Source organism: Haemaphysalis longicornis, unplaced genomic scaffold (assembly GCF_048455015.1).
Source record: "Haemaphysalis longicornis isolate Haplotype H1 unplaced genomic scaffold, Haemaphysalis longicornis Haplotype H1 scaffold_9, whole genome shotgun sequence".
NCBI lineage: Eukaryota > Metazoa > Arthropoda > Arachnida > Ixodida > Ixodidae > Haemaphysalis > Haemaphysalis longicornis.
This window is the reverse complement of record NW_027526460.1, coordinates 39,817,642-39,842,770: the sequence shown is the minus strand read 5'-3', so window position 1 is coordinate 39,842,770 and position 25,129 is coordinate 39,817,642. Positions and strand designations below refer to the sequence as shown.

Sequence of the window (25,129 nt, the reverse complement as noted above, 5' to 3'; positions counted from 1 at the left end):
AACAGTATCCAATGACAGAGGAACGAGAAAAGAGAACAACCTGAGAAAATAATGAGAAATAAAAAAAAGCTTGACGAATGGTGTTGTTCATGCCGTTCAAATTAGCCACCACTTAATTCGGAGCCCCAAGTGCATAGCTTCTATATTTAGAAGTGAAAGTTCGGGTATGGGAGCCAATACGACACTAAAAATACAATAAAATGACGTAGTTCATAAATTGCACAACCTAGCCATGGCTCCGAAGGTTCTCATAATTCCTTGTACCTTCTGACGCGGTTTCGGAATAATTGGACCTTTTGACTCGTTGGATCTTCTGACTCTTTGGACCTTTTGACCTACATTGGACCTTTTGACCTGTTGGATCTTTTGACTGGGCTGTCACATGATTATTGGATCTTTTGACTCTTTGGATCTCTTGACCATAAGCGGAAGGGGGAGGGGGAGGGGGGGGGGAGCGTCAAGTCGAACCGCGGCTCACCACCTGCCGATGCGCCCGTCGCGCGCCGCCTCGAAGCCCCCCCCCCCCCCCCCGCACTCCCGTGGCCGCTCGCAAGCGTCGTAAAATTGTGTGCAGCCAGTGCAGGCTGTAAAGGAGGAAGGAATGCAAATGACAGTGACGAATGCTGGTGGACAAACTAAACAAGCTACGGGCTGTCGATACCGCTGTTAGAGCAATCAGACGTGACCACTGAGACGGTCAGCACGGTGTACAAGGGGCGTGCAGGGAACGCCGCGCTGCAGACTTCTGAAGACGGAAGAAGGCGTGCGCTTCGGGCCGAGACCCAAGTTCGTGAGGAAGAGCGACGAGGTGCTCACGCATTCTCAATGAACCACCAATGAATTCTACCATTAATTACTTTGTCCTTTGTTTTCTAGTTTTATCTCGGTTTTGTTTGACGCCGTCTTTTATCCCGGGTTTTTATTTATTTTAGTGAAACCAATTCGAAATGAATGTTTTTGACCAATTCGAAATGAATGTTTTTGAAAGTGCGCTGCAATTTATGAACGTGTGTATTACCGTACCTCCAGCGTGGCCTCCGCGATCGGCTACGGCAAACTCTATGGGCTACGGCGCGCCGCCGATAGCCGATCGCGGAGGCCACGCCTCCAGTGGGAAGGTGTTATAAAACGCCGACAGGCTGCGCTAGTGGTTCTTTTTGGCCAGTCTGTGCGGCCCCGGCTGTTCGGCCTTAGTTTACTTGTAATAGCTGGTAGCAGAGGAAACATGTTCACTACCCCTACACCAACTGCTGTAATGAGGTCACATGGGCTTGCAGTGTGGTTTATGCTATCCCGGCAGTCAAAATTTGGATTTCCAGCCACTTTGTGGTGAAAATAGCCTCCTCGTCCGTTTGCGCAAAGGTTGCAGAGGCTAAACACGTCAACAATCCTCAAAATGTATAACTGCGAGCTTGCCAGTGTTGTCATTGCCAATGCCAGCAAATAAGTACTGTGGATGACGAAGTCAGAGAAAACGCTTTTTTTCTTGTTAGATACTAGAGTAATTAGCATTAGAAGAAACTCATACCATATCCTATGCATTCTACAGTTTAATTTGGCAACGTAACCACACGATGTTTACAACTTACCTCCGAGGTAAATGTTTACTGGAGAGGTCAAGGAAGATTGCTTTGTCATATTCAAGGTGTGATTGTTTCAAAATGGCCGCTATGCAACTGCACTTCACCACCCCCACAGAAAGAAAAGAAGTGCAGGAGAACACAGGTTAACTTTTAGATTCAAATAAATGAAACAACTGCAGCTGTTTATATACTGGTTTTATTCAAGGTCACTTTGGAAATCGTCTTGCATAGCTTTTCTGTACACAACTGGTGCTGTACTTTAAAATGAATGAAGAACACGCGCACCATCGCAATTTAACACACATGGAAAAGCGTAGATAAAAGACAAAAAGAAAAAAAACCTTTCTCTGACGACACAAAACACGTTATTTCTCCAGCAATCACTACCACGAGCAAAATCCGAGACAAACGCATCGGTGGAGATGCACAATGTGCCACTCTTTATGGTGTTCAGTGTGGGCATTGTATGGTATGCACAAATATAAAGCTAACAAATACACAAACATACAAAAAAGAGAACGGCATCAACAACAGCAATGCGAATAACTAAATGTTCTTTGAGCAGTTATAAATCACGGACAGAGATTAAACACAGTGAAAACGTCAACCACCTCACACAGTCTGCACACAAAGAAACAGAAGCCTCAAGACATACTTCCTGTGAGGCCATCGGTGGCCAAGGAGCATGTTTTTCATGACAGTGCGAAATACCTTTTCAAGCATGGCTGATAGTTGACGTTGTAGGACGACCTACACTGCCTCCATATCCACCTGAGATTTAGATGCCATTTTTTTACACTGTATTAAATGAAGGATGCCCTGAAAGTTTGAGGCATTACCAATATGGCTTATTAGTTGACTTGTTTGCAGACTTATGTTATAGACTGACTGTAGAGGCTTGACTTCTGCTACACAGACCCAGTCAGGACCATAGATGTCAAATCAAATAATGCAGAGAATGGAATGAAGCGAAGGCAAGCTATAAGTGGCTGTAGACATTGATGGGGACGCAACATCTGATAAACAATCGAGGTAAAATTAGCAAGAACTTCATCATGCTTGGTAACTACGCTATCCATTTCTTGGACCAAACAATGCGTGTGCCTCTTTGGATTCGCTGACTGCATGGTGCTTTTTTCTCACACTTGCGCACTGCTATAAAGGAAGTTCTCTCCATGGTTCGAAGTGAAAAATTCTAGAAAATATAAACTCCACAAATTCGACAAACTTCGCGCAGTTGTTCAAACAAACAATCATAGATGAGAAGAAAAATTAAGAAAAAACAAGTGACAGGTACAAACGAAAACATCTTTACATCACGCAGAATGCCTACCCGTACCCAGTGTTTGCTCGTCTACAGGGCTCGGGAGCTTCCCAGAGAAACCGAACAGCTCTACAAAAAACACCTCAAGAAGAAAAACGTTCTACTCATGCGACGACATAACTTCCCTCAAGTTAATAACAGACCTGGAATAGGTTTTCAACCCACTGACGTTGAATTTCCCTCTTTCTTGAAGAGCAGTCGAAGTGCGTCTTTGTAGGGAGATGTAAGCACTCACTGCTGGCACCACGAGCCATTTCTCATTTCTTTCATATTTCTTGGCATCAGTCATGGCTGTTTTTAAGATTCGTAGCTTTGCCTTAGAAGCTCAGGGCGAATGTAAAGGTCTCCCCAGTCCCCCTTTTCCTCTCCGTCATTTTCGTCACCCTACTGCCGCAAGGGTAAAAATCTTCACCGGAGACGGGCTCATGCGTGCAAACGATGCTCCCATTTGACTGAAGCTCGACATAAATTTCGACCAAGGGTGGTGGTTGCTGCTCGGTTTCTCCGGTAAGCATAGCTGATGATGATGGCAAAAAACATGAGAATGATTCTTGTTCTTGGTCTCTCGCATTCCCTTTCTCTCACCGTTCAACCGACACGATGATCTGCTAAAACTACACGATTCATTACCGGCCTGACAAAGCTGAGAGACTCTTCAGCGATGTGGGAATGCCTCATGAAGACTAGTATACGTACATCGTCGATGGGTGCAGCTCCACATAACCGTTGCCACTTCAGCCTTCTTTGAAAAAAGTGTGGCTGAGAAGGATGGCACGCTCGTCGCTGTTTCCACTGGCGATAATAAAAAAGAAATGCAAGCGATGCTTGCATTGCAAAGCGAGACGACGATGCCGCGAACCACAGGTTCCGATTTCACGATGAATGTTCTTCCATGCGTCGTGCTCGGCATCATGGGGGCAAAACGTTGGTCTCAAACAGGTACGATATGATGCCCTCGCTTGCGGTATGCCATTACCATGTACAAGGGAGTGTCCAAACCGGGTATAATCTAGGTCTACCGTAAGCATCTCTTGCCACAGGCAGGTGAACATCGGGTGGTGGGGGTGCTCTGAGAAACCGGGCAAATTCAAGTTTTGTGCTAACTGTAGCCCGAACATGCAGAAAATTGCCTCTACAGGGCGCATAAGAACAGTTGCCCCCAGCCCCCTCTTCGTTCCGGGGCGAGGGGCCAGCTTGGGTGTGATAATGCCAACACTCTGCAGCCAAGGCCTTGATGATTCTTTAAACAGCCTGTTCGGCAAAATATGGCTGCTAGTGCATATTTATTCCCCACACACAGCAATCTCTTATTTCCGAGCCAAACAATGCTAAGAGAATCTGTAGCACAGATTTCTCAGATGTGAGATTACTTATCTGCAGCGGAGTTCTAGAACTGGGTAACTTTCCAACATCATGGAATGCACAGCACCGGTCAAGATAACCTGTAGGATGATGACAAACCGCACTACTAAACTTTATAAACTCGGCGGTCTGGTAGTGTTTCCTTCCTCCATTAGAGTAGTGACTGTCGCAGACTTGCGCTCTGCGAAAAAGTAAAGTAAAGGCAAAATCCTAAGAGTCGATCAGTGCCAGAGAAAATGCCGCGCCAACCTTCCTTCACAGACACTTGTCTGCACTAATACAGTACTTCTATACCTTTGAAGGTTTTCCCGAAGCTATGTACTTGTCGAAGGCTTAAACGTTGCCACTGTGCCCTATGGAGTTGAGCAACTCAGCTTACCGGCCGACGTCACTTAGGCACTGAACTTGGCGTAACTAACCCTAAGTGACAAGCCCCAACAGCTGGAAATGTTGAGACAACTATCCTAACCCTGAGGTCACACGCAGGAGAAGCCAAAGTGGCAATGCATCCTACTTTCTGGAGTAGCAAATGGATCTAGAATAGATGATTGAATGCGTGAACATGGTGGCCTTAGCATGCCGAAACCCCAGTTCAGAACGCGTATCCAAAAGTGTGTATATATATATCAGCTCCACGCAGCAAAGGCAGCGTACGACGGCCAGCCAGTCGTAGGGGAGTGGAATATTAAAAGGCTTGGCGTACTGAACCTAAGAAGATGCTAAAGAAGAATATGCTGCATGCGCATTCTTAAGACATGAAGATTCAGTATGAAGCGGGATTTTGGTAGGTGATGGTGTCTGTGGCATTTCGCTAGTACTGCATGATTACTTTAGGAAGCGGATATTGGTAGCTACTGTACGTGGAATTCCACCATAACTGCAGGCTTGCTTTCCCGTGTCCTCATCTAAGCTGTACGCATATGTATGCTCATGTCATGGTTTTTGCGAGGTTGGGCTGTTCTTCAACAAGCTTCCCGAGCACCAACTTTTCTCTTGACAAAGCTGTGCTTTACTACGGGCAGCCACCTGGTAGCAAGACTGCCTAGGCTCCGCACTTGGCTGGCAGGAGCACTGGAAAGCCCACTCCTGGGGTTATTTGTGAGAACTGCGTGTGCTCGGGATGCGGTAGCGCACCACGCGTGGCTGGCCACACGTATGCCCCCCTTTTTGCGGGCGGGAAAAGCGCAGCGGGTGGGGGGCGGGGACCCGTGTCACGACTCGAAGATGTGCAGGTCCAGCCGGATGACCACTTCGCCCTGGTCCACTTCGTAGAGGTGCAGCTGCTTGGTGATGGGACCCCGCGTCTGCCGGGTCTCCCGGGCGATGTCCCACACGCGCACTTCGGTACGTCCCAAGAAGTCTGCGCGGGACGGGGGAGGTTAATAAACGGCGACCATGGTGCGAAATGAAATACACTGCAGCCTTCACCTCCACCATGAACGTTCACATAACAGCACGCCGAAACTTACAATGACCATGAGGTCAGAGTATGGTTCATTCGAAATATTGGGCCCTTCATGTTTCATTAGATTCATTTTCGATGGCAGGAAGCACTGCTGTCACCACTGAGGAATTCCCGCGGATGATTTCAAGAGGATTTCAAAGAGCCAATCGGTGGGGTTATTCTACACCAAAATGCGAGCGATCAGGTCTAAGTAATGCTACAGCTGATTAAAGGGACACTGAAGTCAAAATGATAGCTGCCCTAGATGGAGAGATTAGATCACCAAGAAAACGAATACACCACTCTTATGCATAGCTTTCATTTTAAGATAACATACAAATAATGAAAACGTGAATACAGGCACCGTTGCCACTGGCTATATCGCGCACCTTGCACCGGAAATGGTTAAAAATGTCCGGCGTGCGCAACATCTTTCCTGGCTGCTGCTGGACGGTGTTACTCGTCCATACTTGGGGTGGCGGTGCCGTTTCGGTAGCATTTCGGCTGGCGTACCTGCAAATTTTCCCGACAATTTTTCGCGGGGCTACCATGGTTGCCAGACCAGGACTGTCCTCCCCTTTACGGACTGCCTTTACGGGCCCCATACGTTTGTAGTACCTCCCCCAGGGGTGAAGCGAAAAAAAATAATGAACCTGGGCCCGAGCCCAAGCTGCGGCCCGAGCGCGCAGGGGTTTGTAACCAGAGCGGGCTGACAGATCCGCGGCCTTTACGGGCCCCAATACGTTTGTAGTACCTCCCGTGGGGACGAAGCGAAAAAATAACAAACCCGGGCTTGAGCCCGAGCCCGCCGCGCGAGCGCGCAGGGGTTTGTTACCAGAGCGGGCTGACAGATCCGAGGCCTTTACTGGCCCCAATACGTTTGTGGTACCCGCGACTGTATGATGCGAGCTAATCAACAGAGGGCACTCCTGGTCTGGCAACCATGGTAGCCCCGCGAAAAATTGGCGGGAAAATTTGCGGGTACGCCAGCCGAAATGCTACCGCCGTTTCTCGATGAAACGTGCGAGCTACGCACGAGCGGTTTGTTCGAAGCTAACATTTGCTGGGCCTCAAAAGGCCAATACCTTTTCAAAGCAAAGCTTTACTAATCTCGTCGAGCGGTTGACCTTTATTTGATTTGACCTTTGACCTTTATTTGACCGCAGCTGCGCCGTACCCTTGGCAACGCACCACGTGACTCGCCGGGTCAAGCTCCGCCGACATCAGCGTTCGCTAGCCACGGCGGCCGCCGGCTTGGCGCGTGCGCTCTCCACAGCTGGTTCGCGCCTGACCACGTGACTCGCCACTTGTACGCGATCTTGGCTATGGATGAGGACGCGCCATTTTGTTTAGCGTTGTGCGGGAGGTGGAGGTTTTGAGCCGCCTTCGGCAAGCGGCGAATGACCACACCGCGGAATATCGCCCGGCGAGCCGTTCAGCTCCGAAAATGCCGGAAGCGGGACCCCAACCGTAGGAAAAGGCAAGCTTTGGACGAATAGTATAATAATTATAGTTATATCAAAGGTTAACCAAGCGAACCCAGGACTTAACCAGGCTAAGCAAAGCTTTCGCTTTGCATACCCAGGGTTAGCTGAGCTAAGTCGCAGCCATCTTTCTTCAACAAAGCGTCAATACCTATCACGGGTCCCACGGGGAAACATTTTGCTCAGTGGCCAGGAGCTGCAAAGGACGTGGGAGTTCGGCAAAGCACAACTGATTTCTCCGAAACTGACGAAACCGCTCGGTACGTGGTAGCGTCGTATCCAGTTGCTTTTAAACCGCTATACATCACCGCTGCCTCACTTGCTTCCAGTTTATCGTGACGCAAACAGCGGACGCAGTCGCTGTTTGCGTCCCGTCTGATCAGCATTTGGTCAGTGACTTTTCAGCAATTAAGGCATCTTTCGGCCCCGAATCTATGCTAAAATGGCTATGGAGAGGTCAGACTTTCGTTTGAAACCAACTTGCTGGTTGCCTTTAGTGTCCCTTTAAGTCAGCAGTGTTTTCTTTTTTCTTTCAACGGGATAACCCCCTGAACTGAAGTCGGCTTCAAAAAAAAAAAAAAAAGAAACCAAAAACTAACGCCAAGAAGAAAGAGTCCGACGCCAAAAAATCTGCCTGAAGTTTGCAAATATATGCTTCGCATATATGAAGTATCACCCATTTATAGCCTCATTTGTAAGGTAAAGTGCGGCAGTAATGTGTCAGAAACCGCCACATCGGCATACAAGCACACGATCGCCACAGCATGCGTATACGTCAGGGTAACAGAGAGAGAGAACGAAGCAAAAAAATTAGCAGTGGCTTAGCTCGGCTATGCCAGGATATACGTAGCGTGATCTAAGGTCCAGATGGTTATTCTTAGCTTTCCTGGTTGTCTAGGATTAGCTTGATTATCATGCTTACTGCTGCTTTAATGATACACTCACGGTATACGCATTGTGACGCATGTATATTTATCAAACGGCTCTGGCGCAGCGCCACCAACCGCCCCAGAGCTAAGCTGGTTCCAAAGGCGCACGCCGGTGTTGCCGCGACGCACGAGCCATCTATTCCACACCCGGCCACCCCTCGCGTGATCATCAAGTGGACCGGGCCGCCACGTGCGGAACGGAGGTCGGCCAAGACGCTGGGTGCGTGGGGAGTGTGAGAGACGCCGGGCAGCGAGCAACGTTATGTGCGCCATGTGACGTCACTGCTCCTCGCACATGCGCAGCACGGCTCTCCTGGAGCCACGCGAAACTGCTCAACCTCGGCCAGTGTAGCTCACGCCACAAAAGCGCTACTGACACATTAAGCCTGCGCTGTAAGGACGAAATACAGATATTAAAATTACGGCTCCTGCCAGTCTGCGCTGCGACGTTCGTAGTTTTCCACGCTCAGACCACTCGCGAGAATCGTTTGTTCGTGATACGGTCCTCACCAGCCCTCGCGGTACGACAGGAAAATTTGCTGTTGCCGCTCCAGATATACACGCACGCATACGCGGACACTGCACATGCGAACAATGTCTGCGCATTTCCAATGTGACGGAAACCAGCTCCCGCCGCCCGCGCTTCCCCGCACAACGCGCACGCGTCCCCGTTGCATGCCGGTCGCGAGCGTTCGCATTTCTCACGGTCTCGTTCCTTTGTTGCACACGGATCCCCCGTCGTCCGTGTTTTCCACCAAATAACAGCGGGACCCGCCTCGCCGCCATTGTAGCCGCCGTCACAGCTAATGTCCGTCGGAAAAAGCGAATTCCCCGCGCGGTGTGCACGGGCCGTGGCTTTTGATATTCTTTCCTCACGCGCAGCAGTTATGATGTGTGACGCCACACGCGTAGACGTCTGTCCTTCCAGCCTCGCGCTGTGTACCGCTTTGGTACGCATAATCCGTAAGATGTAAGAGTTGCGTGGAGTGCGCGACAGCGAGGCGACGCTCTCGAGACTCGGCTGGCGTCGGGAAAAAGCGGCGCGTGCACGGTGTCTGGCATGGCGTCGTCTCGCGTGGCAGTGTCACGTGACAGCGCGGCCGGCGACAAGGGGGCATGGTCGACACCGTACAGAATGGATGACTTGCGGGGCTATTCTGACTTGCATATATACTCGCTCGCTGAAATTACCCGTTGTGACGTACTTTCACGTAAGCCGCCTACGGCCGACACTCACACAATCACTGTAACTAGCGCCCTTACACCCTATGAAAAAATATAATAGTTTATATAGTTTAAAATATAGTTTATAAATAGTTTATAAAATATAGTTTATATATAGTTTATATAGTTTATAAAATATAGTCTATAGTTATATATATATATATATATATATATATATATATATATATATATATATATATATATATATATATATATATATATATATAGTTATATAGTTTATAGTTCTATAGTTTATAGTTTATAAACTATAGAAAAAATAGTTTATAACCCTCTTAGACCCGAGCAAAAACGCAAGAATGCACCCTTTTAAAGGGCACTGTATCGTTAATTACACCCTTTCAAAGGGCGTTTTTCTTTGTTAAGTTCAAGGGCGCTATAGTTAAGACAATGATAGGGTAAATCATTTTACTGTGCACATACCACACTCTAAAATGATTTACACCTTTTTGCCTATAAATAGGTCCCTAACATCTTATCGGAAAAACAAAGAGAAACACTCTCTGAAAGGGTGCAATTAAGGATACAACGCCCTTTAAAAGGGTGCATTCTTGCGCTTTTTCTCGGGTCAAAGAGGGCTATAAACGACAACACATCCTTAAATGGTGTTTTCCTTTTTTTTTTTTACTAATGTGTAAGGGTGTTAGTTACAAACAGTGATTTACAGCCATAGGCGCTTAAATCGTTTCACAGCTAGCCTGCAGATCTGACAGCGGATAATATAAGTGCGTGACACACAAACTGGAAGCGAGGCCGGCGGTGCGCCACAATTTCACGTATATGAAAGGCTTAGAAAAAAGTCTGGGCATAGTTTTTCGTGATTCGAAAAATATTAGACAAACCCCATATAACGAAGATTGGTTGAACTAAATTCGCGATGTAGCGGTTTCTTGTATTTCAAACAACCCCTCCGTTAAAAATCCAGAAATATCTACTTGACGAAATCGGCGGTCTTTTTACCAGCAAGTCCGGTTCCCTTACACTGGGGCTTGGCAGTTTACAGCTCGAAGTCTTCTTACCAGTGATTACGCTTTCGTTACACTGGGCTTGGCAGTTTATAAATGCGATACGGAACCTCCCTTAGTAGCCAGGCGGTGCGATGTGGCAGGTACAACAGCTACACAAGCGGCCACCATGGCCTAAGTTCATGGACAACAGACCTATACCTGCCTTCTCTCCAAACGAGAAGCGTCACGCTTAGTAGGCAGTTTCGCGCTTTCATTGGTTTTACTGTCTCTGGTAGGAGCCATTATCATAGAAGTAAACCAACGAAACCGCGCAATCAAACACTACCTACTCGCGTAACGTTGATCATCCTCAGGCGCGAAAGCCTTTTTATCAAGTCGGTGTTGGCGTGCACCCCCGCTTTCAGCTTACAAGGCGCGCCGATGCCGGTAAGTTCGCGCATTGCCTCCTGCATTTTTTTCAATGCCAAACGCATCGATCGCCCGCTCCACAATCGGAGTGATGGGGACACCTTTTTAGGCCACATGCCGTAAGATTTGGCCGCTAGAGAAACCACGCTAAACGGGCCGTCCAGAATTAGAGAGCGGCTTGTGACGCTCTCTTGTGTCGGTTGCCTTGGCAACCGACGCTCGAGACCACCGAGGCAGAAGGCTACGCGCCGCGGTAACCACGCGTCACCACAAGAGTAACCGGTCACGTGACTAAGGCACTTGGAAGGCCTTAGTCACGTGATCAATTGGGGGAGAGCTCCAGGAGTACCAGTCGAGGGCTTGGTGGGCAGCTCGGGGCAGATGCGTTTGGCATAAAAAAAAAACAAAAAAACACAGGAGTCGATGGTCTGCGAAACGGTCGCCCGCAGGACTGGGCGGCCGCTAGCAACAACGCCCACTACACCGCGCACAAAAAGCAACCCCACTTCTTCGCAGCACCTCCTCTTTCCCGCACGCGCGGCGCCCCTCTACACTTCCCCATGATGTCGAATGCGTGCGCACGAGCGGAAACATGCGTTCGAATTTCGCGCCAAGGTTTTTTAAAGACAATAATCTTTCTTGGATTGCTTAAACCCAGAAATTTTGGTCTGTCTGTATGTCTGTCTGTCTGTCTGTGACTCGATTCAGCCACCCGGCCAAAGCAAAACAATGCCTGCGCAATAGTCTTATATAGTCACAACTAAATCTACCCGTCTAAGTCCGGTGTAATGTTCATAGTTGTTAACATTGTTGAAGAAGAACAAGACATTACGCAAATATAAGACAACAAAGCAATACAGAAGTGATATTTGCAGTGTTCCTTTATAAAAAAGTCATAAATGCTTGATTTTTGCGAAATTATATACTTCATCAACTGCAGAAGAAAAATTCACTCCGTCGTCGCCTGCTGTCGCCCGCGCCACTATAGCTTCTGGCGCCATTTTAAGGAATCAACCGGCAACAGTTACGAAAGGTTCCACTAGATAGGTTCCACGTTCGGTTTGCAACGCCCGTGGAGTAGGGAAACGCGGTTCTATAAACGTTGAAGTAGGGCGCCTCGATTCACGCGCGTCTTGGCCGTACGGCAGCGTTGGCATCGAGACACTCGGCCTGGAGCAGTGGAACGCAGCAAATTTAAAATGATTTAAGCGAACCTTTGGCGTCTTTACCTTGGGAGGAGCGGGACGCAAGAGGAACAACATGAGAGGTGAGCGGGAAAGCGAAGGGGGGTATTTACTTGTCAAAAGTCGATAAAGACTATCGTCTTTTGTCGACATTTGCAACGAAAGGAGCAGATTCGCGGCCAATTTTTTTTCCAAGGGCACACAAGCAAACACAGAGACGGACCTGAAAAGCTACTGCTTTTAAAACAATGCGCGGTAGTCACGCGGCCGGACAAACGGATGTCCTTGACACACTAACCCGCGCCGGATCACTGACAGGACGAGAACTCATATGCGAAGCAGCCCTCCTGCTCACCGTTGGGCGAGAAGAGCTCCCTGTTGAAGACGGTGAGGCAGAGCACGTCTCGTCGCAGGTCGCGCACCAGGAACTGCATGGAGCTGTTCCACTGGGGGTTGCTGGTGCCGGACTCGACGTGCGTCTTGTGCTCCTGGCACGCCATGCTCACCTCGCAGTACGGGTCGCACTGGGACGACCCTGCAGCACCACCGGGGGCCAACGAAACCCGTGACTTCTCCTTCGGTCTTGACGCGATTTGCGCAGGGATTGCGGCTATCCAGCACCGTTACTGAAACTCGTTTGTAATTGTGGCATTCGGAAAAAAAAAAAAAAAAAAAACCAGGACAGTTATTCAGCGCGATGCAACGGAACTAAGGATGAACCCATTAGAGAGTCATACCATAGAGGAAGACCGGCCCCGGTAAGATGCCCGGTACACCTGCGCATGCGCGCAACCAGTTCTGACGCCGCTGCGCACGCGCAGAGGCGCCGATTGATTACCGGGTACCGTACTGGAACCGGTTCACCGCTCTGCTATGACTCTCTATTATCCATGGAAGTACAAGCGGGGGAACCCAGGAGCTGCGCAAACGCCTAAAATGTCCCTGTAGTAGAACTCCTCGTCCTTGCAGCTACGTTGCACCGGATTTAAGTCTCTGTACAATTAATAGTTGAAAGCCCCTACATCTGTGCACTGACACTTTTATCGCGGGGTGTACCACCAATTCCGCCCCACGTTCGCTTATTACCGACACTGCAATGCACTGCACATGCGTTTTTTTTATCGACTTCTGCACCACGGTGACGGTGTTTCCAATCGAAGTAAAATGCAAAATACAAAAAAAAATTTAAGCGAAGTTCCACCCAGTGTGATATCTGCAGAACCAGCGGAGCTGTGGTTCTGTAGTGTCGGCCCGAACGTAAACGGGCGCTTGCCCGAGAACAACAGCGCCGTCGCCGCGCAACTTCTACGGTTCGCGCAAAGGAATCTGCAGCTAAACGTGAGCGGTAGGAGGCGCCCTCCTCTAGCGGGAGGGAGAGGAACCCTCCCCTGCGCGACCACTGTCGCCCTCAATCGGTCGGTCTCGGAACCCCTGCGTGACGCCCGACCTACAACAGACGGACGAAAAGGCTCGACCCACAACTCCGCTGTTAAAAAACTCCACTCGTGATTGGAAATAACTATAGATTGTTTTCAATGCGGTGGCAGAACAGGCAGAACGCATGCAACGTTCACTTCATAACTGTCAAGCTAGAGTAGTAAGATGAAGCGAAGGAAATGCAAACGGGCAGCATAGTGTAGTCCGGGAGAACTCAACAGTACCATTTTTCATTTTAAATAAATTGGGTGCGGATTTACACTTCTCTTACAAAAGACAACGCATTTGGGGAACAAGAGGCGCTTCTGGTGATTTGTTACAAGAGGCGCTTACGGTGATATGTTACAGCTTGGACCTCTCGACTCGCTGGACCTTTTGACTCGATTCAGCCGCGTCAAGAGGTCCACAGTGAGTCAAGGGGTACAGCGAGTCAAGAGATCCAACGAGTCAAAAGGTCCCCGGGGAGTCACGAGGTCCAGCGAGACAAGAGGTACAAGAGTCAATAGATCCAATATTGGACCTTTTGACGCGTTGGATCTTCTGACTCGTTGGACCTCTTGACTCGGAATCAACAAGAGGGGGGAGGGGGGCGGGGAGCTTTAGGAGGCCGCGTTGCACGAGTACAAACATGGAACTATGAAGACGTAATGACAGTCAAATAATCACATCGACGCGTGAACAACGCGCAAACGCGCCAACCAGTGCAAGAGGGTGCAACACCATGCCACACCTTGGGTGCAACACACGCCATAAACAACAAACTTGCAACACGGACAATGAACAACCGCAAGCAACAGATGCTGTTAGTGCGGGCGCACCGAGCAAGCATGCGTAAGAAAGACACCAAGTTAAACAAGGCACTTAACGTAGCAGCCGCGATAGTGAAAGTGACACAGCGTATGCCGCTAATCTTGACTGCTTGCCGAAAGAATGAAAAAAAAAAGTTTTTTTTAGTAAACTGTGCTCGCAGTACATAACACGAAATGTGCGGCCAGGTCCCGCGTCTCTTACTGACATCGAAGCTCCGGATTGCCTTTTCTTTTTACGGCCCTGCACCAACTGTAAGCCCCTTCTCCTTGGAACGCGTTATAGATGCATTTACCGTTTCCGGCCTGATCGATATAGCGTCCCCGGCCGGCCAGGCCCGCCCGATACCCGGGATCTGGTTTCAATCGCTGGCTCCGACTTTACTTCTATGTGTGCTGTATCTTCTTTCTTTTCGGGTGATTGGGCGGACACACAGGGCCATAAATTTATTTTTCGTAGATATGGCCATTCTAAAGTAGACGCGAAGGTTTCTTGGCATCTGCAGTGCAGTGTGCGTCCGGCTTCTCTAGGGCAATCAAGTGCAGCGCTGATGATGATGGTGATTATTGTTAATGGTATCCCCTTTGTAACGGGTGATGATGAGTAATCTTAACAAAGAATTCAATATATCTCTATCTTCTGCTCTTTGGTTTAATACTTGCGCTGCTCTTAGGGCAGGCTCAAAATAAATTTTGTCCGTTACTGATTGATTGCAGGTTTTTACGCGCCGACGCAACGCAGGCGATGAGGAGCGCCGTAGTGGAGGGCTCCGGATTAATTTTGACCACATGGGGATCTTTAACGTGCGCCGAAATCTCGTACACACGGGCGTTTTTGCTTTTCGCCTCCATCAGAAAAGCGGCCGCCGCGGCCGGGAATCGAACCCGCGACCTCGTCCTCAGCAGCGCAACGCCTTAGCCACCGAGCCACCGCGGCGGGTACAACAATTTGCAATGCTAAACTATTGCTAAAACAAGACTTACGGAACTATGAAAATTGCTATGCGACGAACGCACTTGACTGTACGCGGACACTACTGCTTCCACGCGACAACACGCTCGACATAAGCGCAAAGCTTAGCGTTATCCGGCAAGGCACTGCTGAGAATAACGTCGGCGTACACGAGAGCTCCCATAGGTTTCATTCTCACAGCGTTTGGAACCCCACAAGGCAACGCGCTCAAACCTAAGAGAACGGAGCAGCGTACCTTGGCCGTCCTTGGAGAAGGCGAGATCGGAGGCCTGCATTACGACTAGTTTTAACTGGCCCACGGCAGGCAGCCGGCTCACTGCGGTGGACAAACATGCAAGGCACACGCGGTCACCAAACAACACGACAGTCGCGGTACGCGCACGCACACACAACACCGAGCATGTCCGCGACAAACACCAATCCAGTGCGCCGGCATTCGTGTCAACAGCCCAACTGCACAGTCGCCTTCGTTATGAATCCGAACAATGCACACGTGCGCTGAAATCGCGCTCCGTAAGTGCTGAAGGGAAAAGAGGAAGACTCATTTCTATTCTTAAACTCAACACGTGCAGTCCAGAAACGCGCGGTTCCATAGAACTCCGAAAACGGAGACAGCTGGCCGCCACGGCAACACTGGCACTGTTCCGAGCTGTTTGTTGGTGAGCATCTTTATCCGCCAGTAGGTCTATGCGACGCCCGTTCACAACTAATGGAAAATGTTCCGGGCCCACTCTATTTTTGACGCTTGTATACTGGAAGCACGCTCAAAAAATCTTACAACCAATTAGACATAGTTTCCGGTCACAATTTTTCGGCTCCCCTAATTTCCGGTTGTAGCGTAAATAGCTCCCAAGAACAAGAACGCATTTTTAAAACATAGATAACATGTAGTGTCACTAGATAAGGTTCAGAGTATCGGCACTATTTTCCCCTCCTGTTCCATGCCGCCGCCATGATCATTGGTCAGTTCACATCACGTGACATTTGTTTACACTGCGACGGTTCATGGGCGCCGCCATTTTGTCATTTGTGCGATTTAGTCGGTCAACTCTCGTAGGCTTAGCCGAACGTGAATCAAAGAAGGTAACAAGTGTAGCAGCATTTCAGCAGCAGAAGTGTGTGTGTCCGCAGATGCCGTTTTGTAGCCTCTTCGGCAGTCTTTTTAACAAACGACCTGGTCGACGTTAGCGGGGAGGCCGTAGAAGAGGCAACCTCGCAACACTGATAAACACCAAAACGGCCGCCGTTGATAATTTGCGTGCCCAGGTGGCGGTACTCTTATACCTTATCATCTTGTCAGGTTAAGGACTGTGCTGCGCACGCGCAGCTAAAATATCCTGTCGACTGCGCCAATTAAAGGGGCACTGACACAAAAATTTTGCATCTTGTTTTTTTTGTTGCGATAAGTAGCTAGTGACCTACTTATAACCTGTAGAAACCTCATTTGCTTCAGCGTGCGACGGTTGTTTAATTAGAGGCATTTTCAATGCGGCCAGTCGCAGTTTCGGTTTCAGCGAGTGCCGCGAAACGATGGATTTTGTGGATTTTGTGTGAACAAAGCTGACCACGTGACCGTGGGAGGGATATCACAGTTACAGAGCAGAGCCGCCGTAGCACTGTCGAATCCGCATCGACGGCAGTTTCTGCGAATGCCCCCCCGTACTGATCTCGTGAGGCGCCTAATTAAAAAGCGACCGTGGATGTGACGCAGGCGCTGCGAGTGCAAATGCTACCGCGGCTAACGAACGACGCGCGACGCTCGAGACGGTGGGTGGCAAGACGCGCGCTGGGAGCAGCCGGCCGGTCTGCCTACAGGTCCGCCTACAGATGTGTTCGGCTTAGTACTGCGGCGGATATTCGAGTGCCGCTCTCGTAAGCGGTGCAGATGACAATTTTTAATGCAACCCGCCATGGCATCATTAACTCCTTTCTCATGTAAGCCACCATGGTCGGGACTTGGGGACAATTTCGTGCAGCGGTAACAAGCTATCACTCGAGCTACCTGCGCCGGCGTGGGCCACTTCGCGGCCGTGGCCGCCGCCTGCACAGCGACCGTGCGGCTTGCTCAGTGGCCTTTTCGTGCCTCCGGCGCGTTTCCGCATCCAATGGTAATAAACAGTAATAGGAACAGAGTGCCTGGAATCGCTGTAGAACTTTGGTCGCGGCCAGCTCCCCGATGAGCTGACGAAATCACGGCGCCTCCGCCGCCAACGATCGGGTCCTTCGTTCTCGAGAGCAGAAGCTCCGCCCTCCGGCCCTCCGATTGGAGCGGCGAGCCGGCAGTGCGGAAGCGGCAAACACAAACTCGTGACGTGTTTGGATGTTGTTTATTTACACTTGCGCGTGGTCCTCCGCTGGCCGCTCGGTTGCGTTTCGCACACTTCAAAATTGATCTTAAATATTTTCTAGGCTGTATTCACCGCTGATATTTTGCAGATGATGTATATGTGTTCCCACCAATCTATCTCCGAAGTTATCTCGCCTTCAAAATTTTGTGTCAGTGCCCCTTTAAACCGGTGTTAGCACAACCACCTCCCCGGACGAATAAGTTTAAAAGGTCTATGAAACTTCAGAATTTGGGCAACTTTGTGGCTGTCCCCTAGAAAAAAACTTTGGTTGATTCCTCTGACATAGGAATCGGTAAAACACGGAAGTGAAATGTGCAGCGAATTCTGCGGCTAAGCATGATTTGCGGGTCGGCGGCTGTATTGTGGGTGTGCTTGGTGAGCGACGTCCTGCTGGCAGGTCGCTTCAGCAAAGGTGTACTGGCGTCATTTCCGTGACGGATATGACGTCAGTGAAATCTTGGTGTATCCCGGCATAAAACACGTTCGTGTTAAAATATAAAACCCGAAAACGAACAACCCTAAGTATAACGTACTCTTTAGTGCTAAAGTGTGCTTCCCCGCAAGAAGACCCTGTGTGAAGGGGTGCACCCTTTACAGGCCGCTTGCTTCGTTGAACTGGCGTCAGTTCCGTGACGGATATGACGTCATTGAAATATTTGTGTATCCGGGAATAAAACACTTTCATGTAAAAAAAAAAGACAGCCAGTTCAGATTCATCAAACGACAGCGACTGCGCATGGGGGATACGGAGTCAACTAAACAAAAGAAAAGAGAAGTCATAAGGGTGCTGTTAGTACGCAGTACGAGCAGCAGTAGGCGGCAGGCCAGGCGAGACATCACCACGGAACGTGCGAGCTGCGCAGGCGCGTCCAGGGCTCGTCCTTACCGTGAGCGGCTCCGCTTCTCAGGTTACGCCCTTCGACTACGACTACTAGCAGGCGCCCCACGCCGCTCTGTTTCGGCGCCTTGGCTGCACAACCGGCGACACGGCAGGGATGGTGGCGAAGGGCAAGAGAGACATCCAGAGACACAGGCCTCGTCAGTTTACCAACTATGGTCGATGCAAGATTCGGACATTTAAAGACCAACTGCACTCAAAATTTCGGCCTCTTGAAAACCCTTTTTCGTACAGTCTGTTTAAAAAGAAAGCAACATGCAGAATACTACAGCTGAATACGCGCGTGGACGCCGCAAGCGGCCAGCAAAAATCGGCTATTTTGAAACCGAAACCGAGGAGAGCGCGGCCATTGCAGTGACGTTGCAGTGGTCCAGCGAGCGGCCGGCGGTCATCAGCTCGGGAGAGTCTGCGCGCAAGCTCTACGCGCGCACGGGGTAGCACATGGGTGGAGCATGCGCAGCAGAGCTCGACCGGTTCTCCAGCTGCGTGGCTGGCCAGAAAAAGAAGCCCCCGTCGGCTGGAACGTCACAGCCGGCAGGTGCAGCGTGCTCTGCGGCGGAGCTTTTTTAAACGCTTCTGACTGATCAACGAGGCGTTTCACGGGGCTGCCACTCGTGTCCCATCTGATTTGGGGGTACTTACTACACATCAAAAATAAATTTGGTCGAGGTGAAATTTGAGTGCAGTTGGCCTTTAACACAATACCGGTTTGTTCTTATCACAAGACTTCAAACTGACGCTGGGGATAAAGAAGAGAGAAAATAATAGATTGCGCAGCATTACATTTACTCGAATAAGTGATAAATAACATTTCTAGGTGTCTTAAAGGAACCATGAGGACAAAATAAGATTTGATTCAATAAAACGACCGCTTCGTCTCAATGATACAGACGCCAATTTTACCGCAAATTAAAAAAAAATTTGATTCATAACACCACTCCCATATAACGACCAGTTAGCACACTTACAATTGCGTTTCCCGTGCTCCCTTTACTGCGTCACTTCCCGCGTCGTGTAGCGCGAAATTTGAAAGTTTATCTTTATTTATTACTTTATTTATTGCATTTACGTATGACATTTATTCGCTTAAAAACGTTTTAAGGGGTGGAATCGAGTTGTGTGAGTTATTAAAGGCGAATTCTTTAAGAATAAATGAAGGTGTATTTTATCTTGATGGTCCGGTACATTTGACATCAAAGAAACAAGAAAAAAGAAAGAAAGCTACGAACTTGGTGAAGAGGGGGGAGGGAGGAAGGTTTGCTTCGCTGGTTTGGCGGCTAACTTCGTTAACAAATATTTCTGGGTTCCTAATTTGGGGCAACACGTATAAAAGAAGGTCGACACCTATTCCACTAAACGCAGTATACTGCCGCTGTTTACCAGGTTAATGGGTGCGTTCCGTTGTGCTAGCGATGCCGCAACCTTTACCATCCGGCCGGCCCGGTTCAAGCTACTGCAAACACTACACGCCATGCCTTCGACACGAGAGTGGCCCGGCGGAAACGACACCGGAAAGCCGGAAGTGATCCGGCCTGAGACGTCAGGCAGCAATCCGGCGGTCTCCAGGCAATACACCACGAGCCTGACATTTCCTCGCTTACTGCATGCGCCGTTACCACAGAAGCTGCGCCTAATTACCTTAGAAAAGTTTACATATCTGGCGATAATCGGACCCAGCATGAAATGGCACCAAAAGAAATGCAACTACCGAGTCCAGGCAAATTTGCCTAAGGCTTATCAGCGGATAAGTAGACATAGACGGATGTCAAAACATACATTTGTACTACTCGCACACGGTGGTCGCCGTTCTGTGTAGCGACGACAGACTTCCGGCTCCCTACGTACGCGCAGTCCAGCCAGACGTCAGCCGCGAACTCGCAACGTACCCATTACTTTGTGGTGTATTGTTTTTTTCTTTTCCTCCGGCTTCTGCTTTCTCAGTCGCCGCATCACAAACAACGAACGGCCTGCTCACGAGTTGGCGCACAACTCGGCCGCTTCCGGCACACGACAAGACGCGCGCAACGCGACTCCACCACAAAGGGCGGACAACGGAGGGAAAGGAGAGAGAAAAACAAGCCACGTAACCCGAGAAGGCCGACGACGATTAAGGAAAAAAATAATAATAAAAGAGGCGAGAGCGGAAGGAAGGAAGGAAGGCAGGAAGGAAGGAAGAGCAACGTTTACCCGAGACCTTCATCTGCTTGGCCTCCGTGTTGCGATAGTTGTGCGCGGCTTCCTTGATCTTCTTCACCCAAAGCAGCCTGCGGAGAGCAAACAACGAGACAGACACCACGAGGGGGCGTCACCAACGGCGAGTGAAAAATGGCCGCGATAGGCTCCTCCAGCACCATCAAAGTACGGAGATCACATTCACCGAATCGTATCAATCGCTCCCACGAGGTGCTTCTTCCTTTCGCCAAGTTAAAAAAGAAGAAAGAAGAGAACAGCGGGAGGAAAGTTGCGTCCATCCTAAATATATACCTGCGAGCACCACGCGATTAGGAAGGATGAAACAAAACGGTCCGATCTAGCTCAATTTACTCACGCCCACCCGGTTATTACAGTTCATGAACGCAGGTAATTTCGGCTCATGTAGTTAATAGTCGAACTGTAGGAAGAAAAAAAGAACAACCATTAAACTTTTTTAAACGTAAGAAATCGAAAGGACGTAGCACGCAAGATTCGCGTTGAGAAGTCGCAGTACAGTTCCGCGGCTCTGTGGTCTACGCGTGCTTGTTTTTGACATATATCGCGCTGCACGTAAGCAGTCTTCAAAAAGTATTAAAGAAGAACGCCAGGAAAAGGCTTAGACGGGACTTCATACAATCGTTCGCGCTGAATTTAGGCCCTTATAGGTATCTACTCGATAAACTCGTAATCTTGAGAGGCATCAGATGCGGAACTGCGCAATAAATTGGCGCACTGCTCACGCTAGGGGCAGTTCCTTCTCAGTTGCAGCGAGGCCGATGCTCGTCAACCGCCGTACAAAAAAGCGCTACGAAGGCAAAGTAGATCACCCACGAAGTACCGGCAACGTACCGGCAAACATAACTATCAGCTAGTGACAGCTCAGCTTTCCCGGTGTTCAGGGGCTGAGCGATGGCTCATGTGTGACACTGCCAAATAACCCTCAACGCCAAACTCAGAACCCGTTCAGGCAGAGAAAGAGCTCAGGACTATGCCTTATATACTCTGCGAGCAACGCGTGCGTTCCACCGTCCGCGCCAGCCCGGGGGCCACGCGAGAGGCGAACGGAAGGACTGGGACTCACTTCTCGTTGGCGTTGGCAGCCCGGAAGACGCTCCGGGGAGCGTCGGGCACCGATATTTGGAACGTGTCGTCAGTCGGGCTGCCGCCGCCGTCCGTGCACTCTTCCACCAGGACCGTGTTCAGGAACAGCGGCTGCAGCGGGCACGTGCCACAGAGACAGCCGTAACACCAACAAAGACGCGAAACACTCCCACCCACAGTGCAGTAGTAGCAAGTTGATTCAAGGAAGGCTGAGAGAACACCATGCCTGCACTTCTTCCTAAAGAACTGCTACCATGTGCAAACAACGTAAGACGGGTGGCTCGTGCCCCGCTAGCCCTCCTGAATCGTCTAGGTGCCAACCTCTGAGAACGGGAAGAACGAGAGCGGGGCGTACCTGCTTGTAGAGCTTGTACGAGGTGTTCATGGCCTTGTCGGACATGAAGACGTTGGTGACACGGCCGATGTCGCGCACCGGCTGCGTGAGCAGCAGGAAGTCGTTGAACAGGAAGCCCACCAGCTCCTTGCCGCTCTTCACCTACGGACACCGAAGGGTTGTGGAGAAGGCGAGCCGCCGCTCGGCGCACAGAACACTGCTGCTGCGTATACCTTGGTGAGCGATCCCGAGTGGAGGAACTTCCTCGAGCCGAGTATGTTCGTGGGCGAGTTGAAGACGAGCCTCTCGGAGATGCCGTTGCACTGCACGTGCGCCTGCGCCCACTCGAGCTGGTCCGCGTTCTCCCGCTCCTTGACCGCCTCGTTGATCTGGCTGCACAGCTGCTCGGCCTTCTCCAGCGCAGAGTCCAGGTAGCCCCGGTCCGGGTGGCTCGCGTCCGTGTACTCCCGGATCTGACCAGCCGCGTACAGCGTCGCGCACGCCAAGCGACCGGTGTATATGTGCACCCTCTAAGCTAAGACCGCATGCAGACAAATGGCCCACCCCGCAGCTCAACGGCTGCTTACCGTACCGGTTATTCCATCTAGTATAACTCTTCATTTTCGACTTGTGTCGAACACGTTTCGATACTTTAGTCAATGAAGACGACGAACATCCCTGTTTTTGTTCGGAATATCTCGCCTCTGATAACTCGCTAAACTCCACCTCGGCCCCCAAGGACGCTGTACCAATACACAAATTAAAAGTCAAATATTGACAAACTTTCAAACTTCCCGCTAAGCAACGTCACTAGTGACGTTATCAGTGAGGTAACGCACACAGAGCACCCAGTGCGTAGTTAACTCCAGGCTAGCATTCAAGTGGTGCCATTGAACTGAACTAGAGGCACCACTGCAATCGTGCAATCATGTTTATTGCGGTAGCTTTTGCAGGCGGCGCGGTGACGTCACAAGGGCAGTGCGAGAAAGGGGATGGCGAGTCGCTATTTTTACATGTTTTTTTTTTTCATTGCCTAGCTTAAAGGGGTAACCGCATGCAGCGAAGGCGACGAGCGACGCGAAGAACGCCACTCAATGGTTGCAGCAAACAGGTAGCGTGGGCGACAGCGACGGGCCGTCGCCGTCGCTCGCTTTTTGCCAGCCAGACCCAGCTTACAAGCGAGCGACAGCGACGGAGGGCATTGGTGGCAGTGCATTAATTTTTTTTTTCGCTTGTCGCTATCGCCCTCACTATCTGTTTGATGTACCCATTGAGGTCAGTTTTCCACGTCGCTTGTCGCTGCATGCGGCGAGCCCTGAATTGTTTGATACTTGCGCTGAAATTGACACGACTGCTATCCCGATGTGACAATCCTTCGTTCGTGCAGGAACAGAATAGATAGATCTCCCCCCTCTTTAAAAACCATTTCGTCTTCCCGTCATTTCGACCCTTTGGTAAGCGATAATCTTATATTACGCCGCGCAGCGGAAATTGACTGCTACAAACGTGAGGCTGCGTTGTCGTAAATGAGGGCGTAGGTTCGATCGATTCCTAGCAGACGCGGCTGTAATTACGACGGACAGAACAAAAAACAAACAGAACCCCTAGGAAACACTTTCTCGAATTATGGGGAAAAAATGAGTCCTGCATTTATGCCGAAAAGTTGGCGTAATAGCGGAACCTTGCTTTGACATGCCACTTCGTTCGTGGCACGGAGGAAGTGAGTGGCTTCGCGGGAAGGTTGTTGCGGAGCGGTACCCACAACAGAGGGAAATTCGTTTATTCGAGAAAGAAACGCGCGTGCAGAATTCGCGCATACCTTTTTGATCATAAGGGGGTACTTGGTCATTCTCTGCATCGGCTTGAGCAGAAAGCTCGTGAAGGGCATGCCTCGTGTCCGCGGATTCTTGCAGAACTCCTGGACGACAGAAAAACAAAACGCGCGGCGTCTTCTTACTCAACCAAGCGGCCGCAAAGTATACGCCAACACTGCTCGCTAGCGATGCAAGCAGACAACACGCACCCTGGTGAAGGCCTTGAAGCGCGGGTCGCTCTCTGACCGCTGCTGAATAAAGGCCATGGACCGCACCTGACAGCTGCAGAACCTCACGTAGGGGCTCAGGTAAGGCAACTGCGTCGGGAGGCGAAAAGGGGGTATGGTTAAACGATTCTAGAGGCAGCCTGCTCTGGCCATGGTTGCCTCCGCAAACATCAAGACAATCATTGGCTACTCCAAGGAAGCGATTGTAAATTTTCCACGGGGCCAAATATTAAGGAAGGCGACCGAAATCCTAATTTCTGGTCTCCAACTCGAAAGCCGCACAGGCAAGATCAACTTATTCTGGACCCCCGCCCACTCCGGCCTGGCTGGGAACGAGTCCGCGCACGAAGCCGCTCGAGGCTTTACCGACCGAGCGGACGGCACCTCCGAGGAACCGAGAGTGCGTCGAATAAGGGATATTAGAGAAAAATTCAACGAATTTTTCAGAGGAAACAAGACCTCGCAAAATACGTGTCAATACTTACGCTTTCGCACAGAATGTCTCCGATCATTTCAATGATGCCGTTTTCGCTCATTCGCTGGCGCACTCTGAACGACCTGCGAGGAAGAATACAGTTTCTTAGTTCCCCAGAAGGTTCACAAGGCCAGTCGAACGTCTGGCTTGCAGTGGGGTTTGCCCCTGATGGCTACGGCGCTAACGACCCAAGGAAACTATAGCGCCGACCGCAGACATTGCCAGCACTGTAGTTCATTCCTCACTTTTCTTTCAATGAAAAGGAGATACAGCAAAGCCTTTTCATCGCTAGTCGATCAACGGGCGGAATGTCTTAAACACTATTGGACCCCATCCTGGCATAGCGACCAATGTCGGGGAGCCGATGGCCGCCCGAGCCGAATGCGACCGACCCCCGAGAAGAAGCCGCGCCAGAACAACAAAGTGGGGGCCATTGTCTCTCACTTGAGCATTTTGGTGTTGCTCATGATGAGCTCCGGCCAGTTCACGAAGATGAGCCTTACTTCGTCGTCGGACAAGAGCGACGACTGTTTCATCGGTCGGTAGAACACCTGCGGCAGGGGAGAAAGTGCGACCGGCCGCCGCCATTAGCGTC

The 25,129-nt window shown here is 50.1% G+C and overlaps 1 protein-coding gene and 1 long non-coding RNA gene across 7 annotated transcripts in view; one reads left to right on the top strand and one right to left on the bottom strand.

The window, feature by feature from the left end:
- LOC144152665 (uncharacterized) overlaps positions 1-25,129 on the top strand; it is a 93,665-nt gene that overhangs the window by 48,623 nt on the left and 19,913 nt on the right. The gene's annotated exons all lie outside the window — the stretch shown is intronic.
- Dap160 (dynamin associated protein 160) overlaps positions 1,761-25,129 on the bottom strand; it is a 78,535-nt gene continuing 55,166 nt past the window's right edge. For 5 of the 6 annotated variants that reach the window (XM_077684029.1, XM_077684032.1, XM_077684033.1 and 2 more), the window contains 11 exons: positions 24,979-25,085; positions 24,545-24,617; positions 24,042-24,149; positions 23,838-23,936; positions 22,252-22,491; positions 22,040-22,180; positions 21,665-21,795; positions 20,578-20,654; positions 18,379-18,462; positions 12,284-12,463; positions 1,761-5,629 (listed from right to left, as the gene is read on the bottom strand). In XM_077684029.1, the coding sequence (XP_077540155.1) occupies positions 5,481-5,629; positions 12,284-12,463; positions 18,379-18,462; positions 20,578-20,654; positions 21,665-21,795; positions 22,040-22,180; positions 22,252-22,491; positions 23,838-23,936; positions 24,042-24,149; positions 24,545-24,617; positions 24,979-25,085 (1,389 nt within the window). In that variant the 3' untranslated portion in view covers positions 1,761-5,480. Of the gene's footprint in view, positions 5,630-12,283; positions 12,464-15,379; positions 15,461-18,378; positions 18,463-20,577; positions 20,655-21,664; positions 21,796-22,039; positions 22,181-22,251; positions 22,492-23,837; positions 23,937-24,041; positions 24,150-24,544; positions 24,618-24,978; positions 25,086-25,129 lie in introns of all 6 variants that reach the window. The other variant, XM_077684031.1, reaches the window with a different exon arrangement.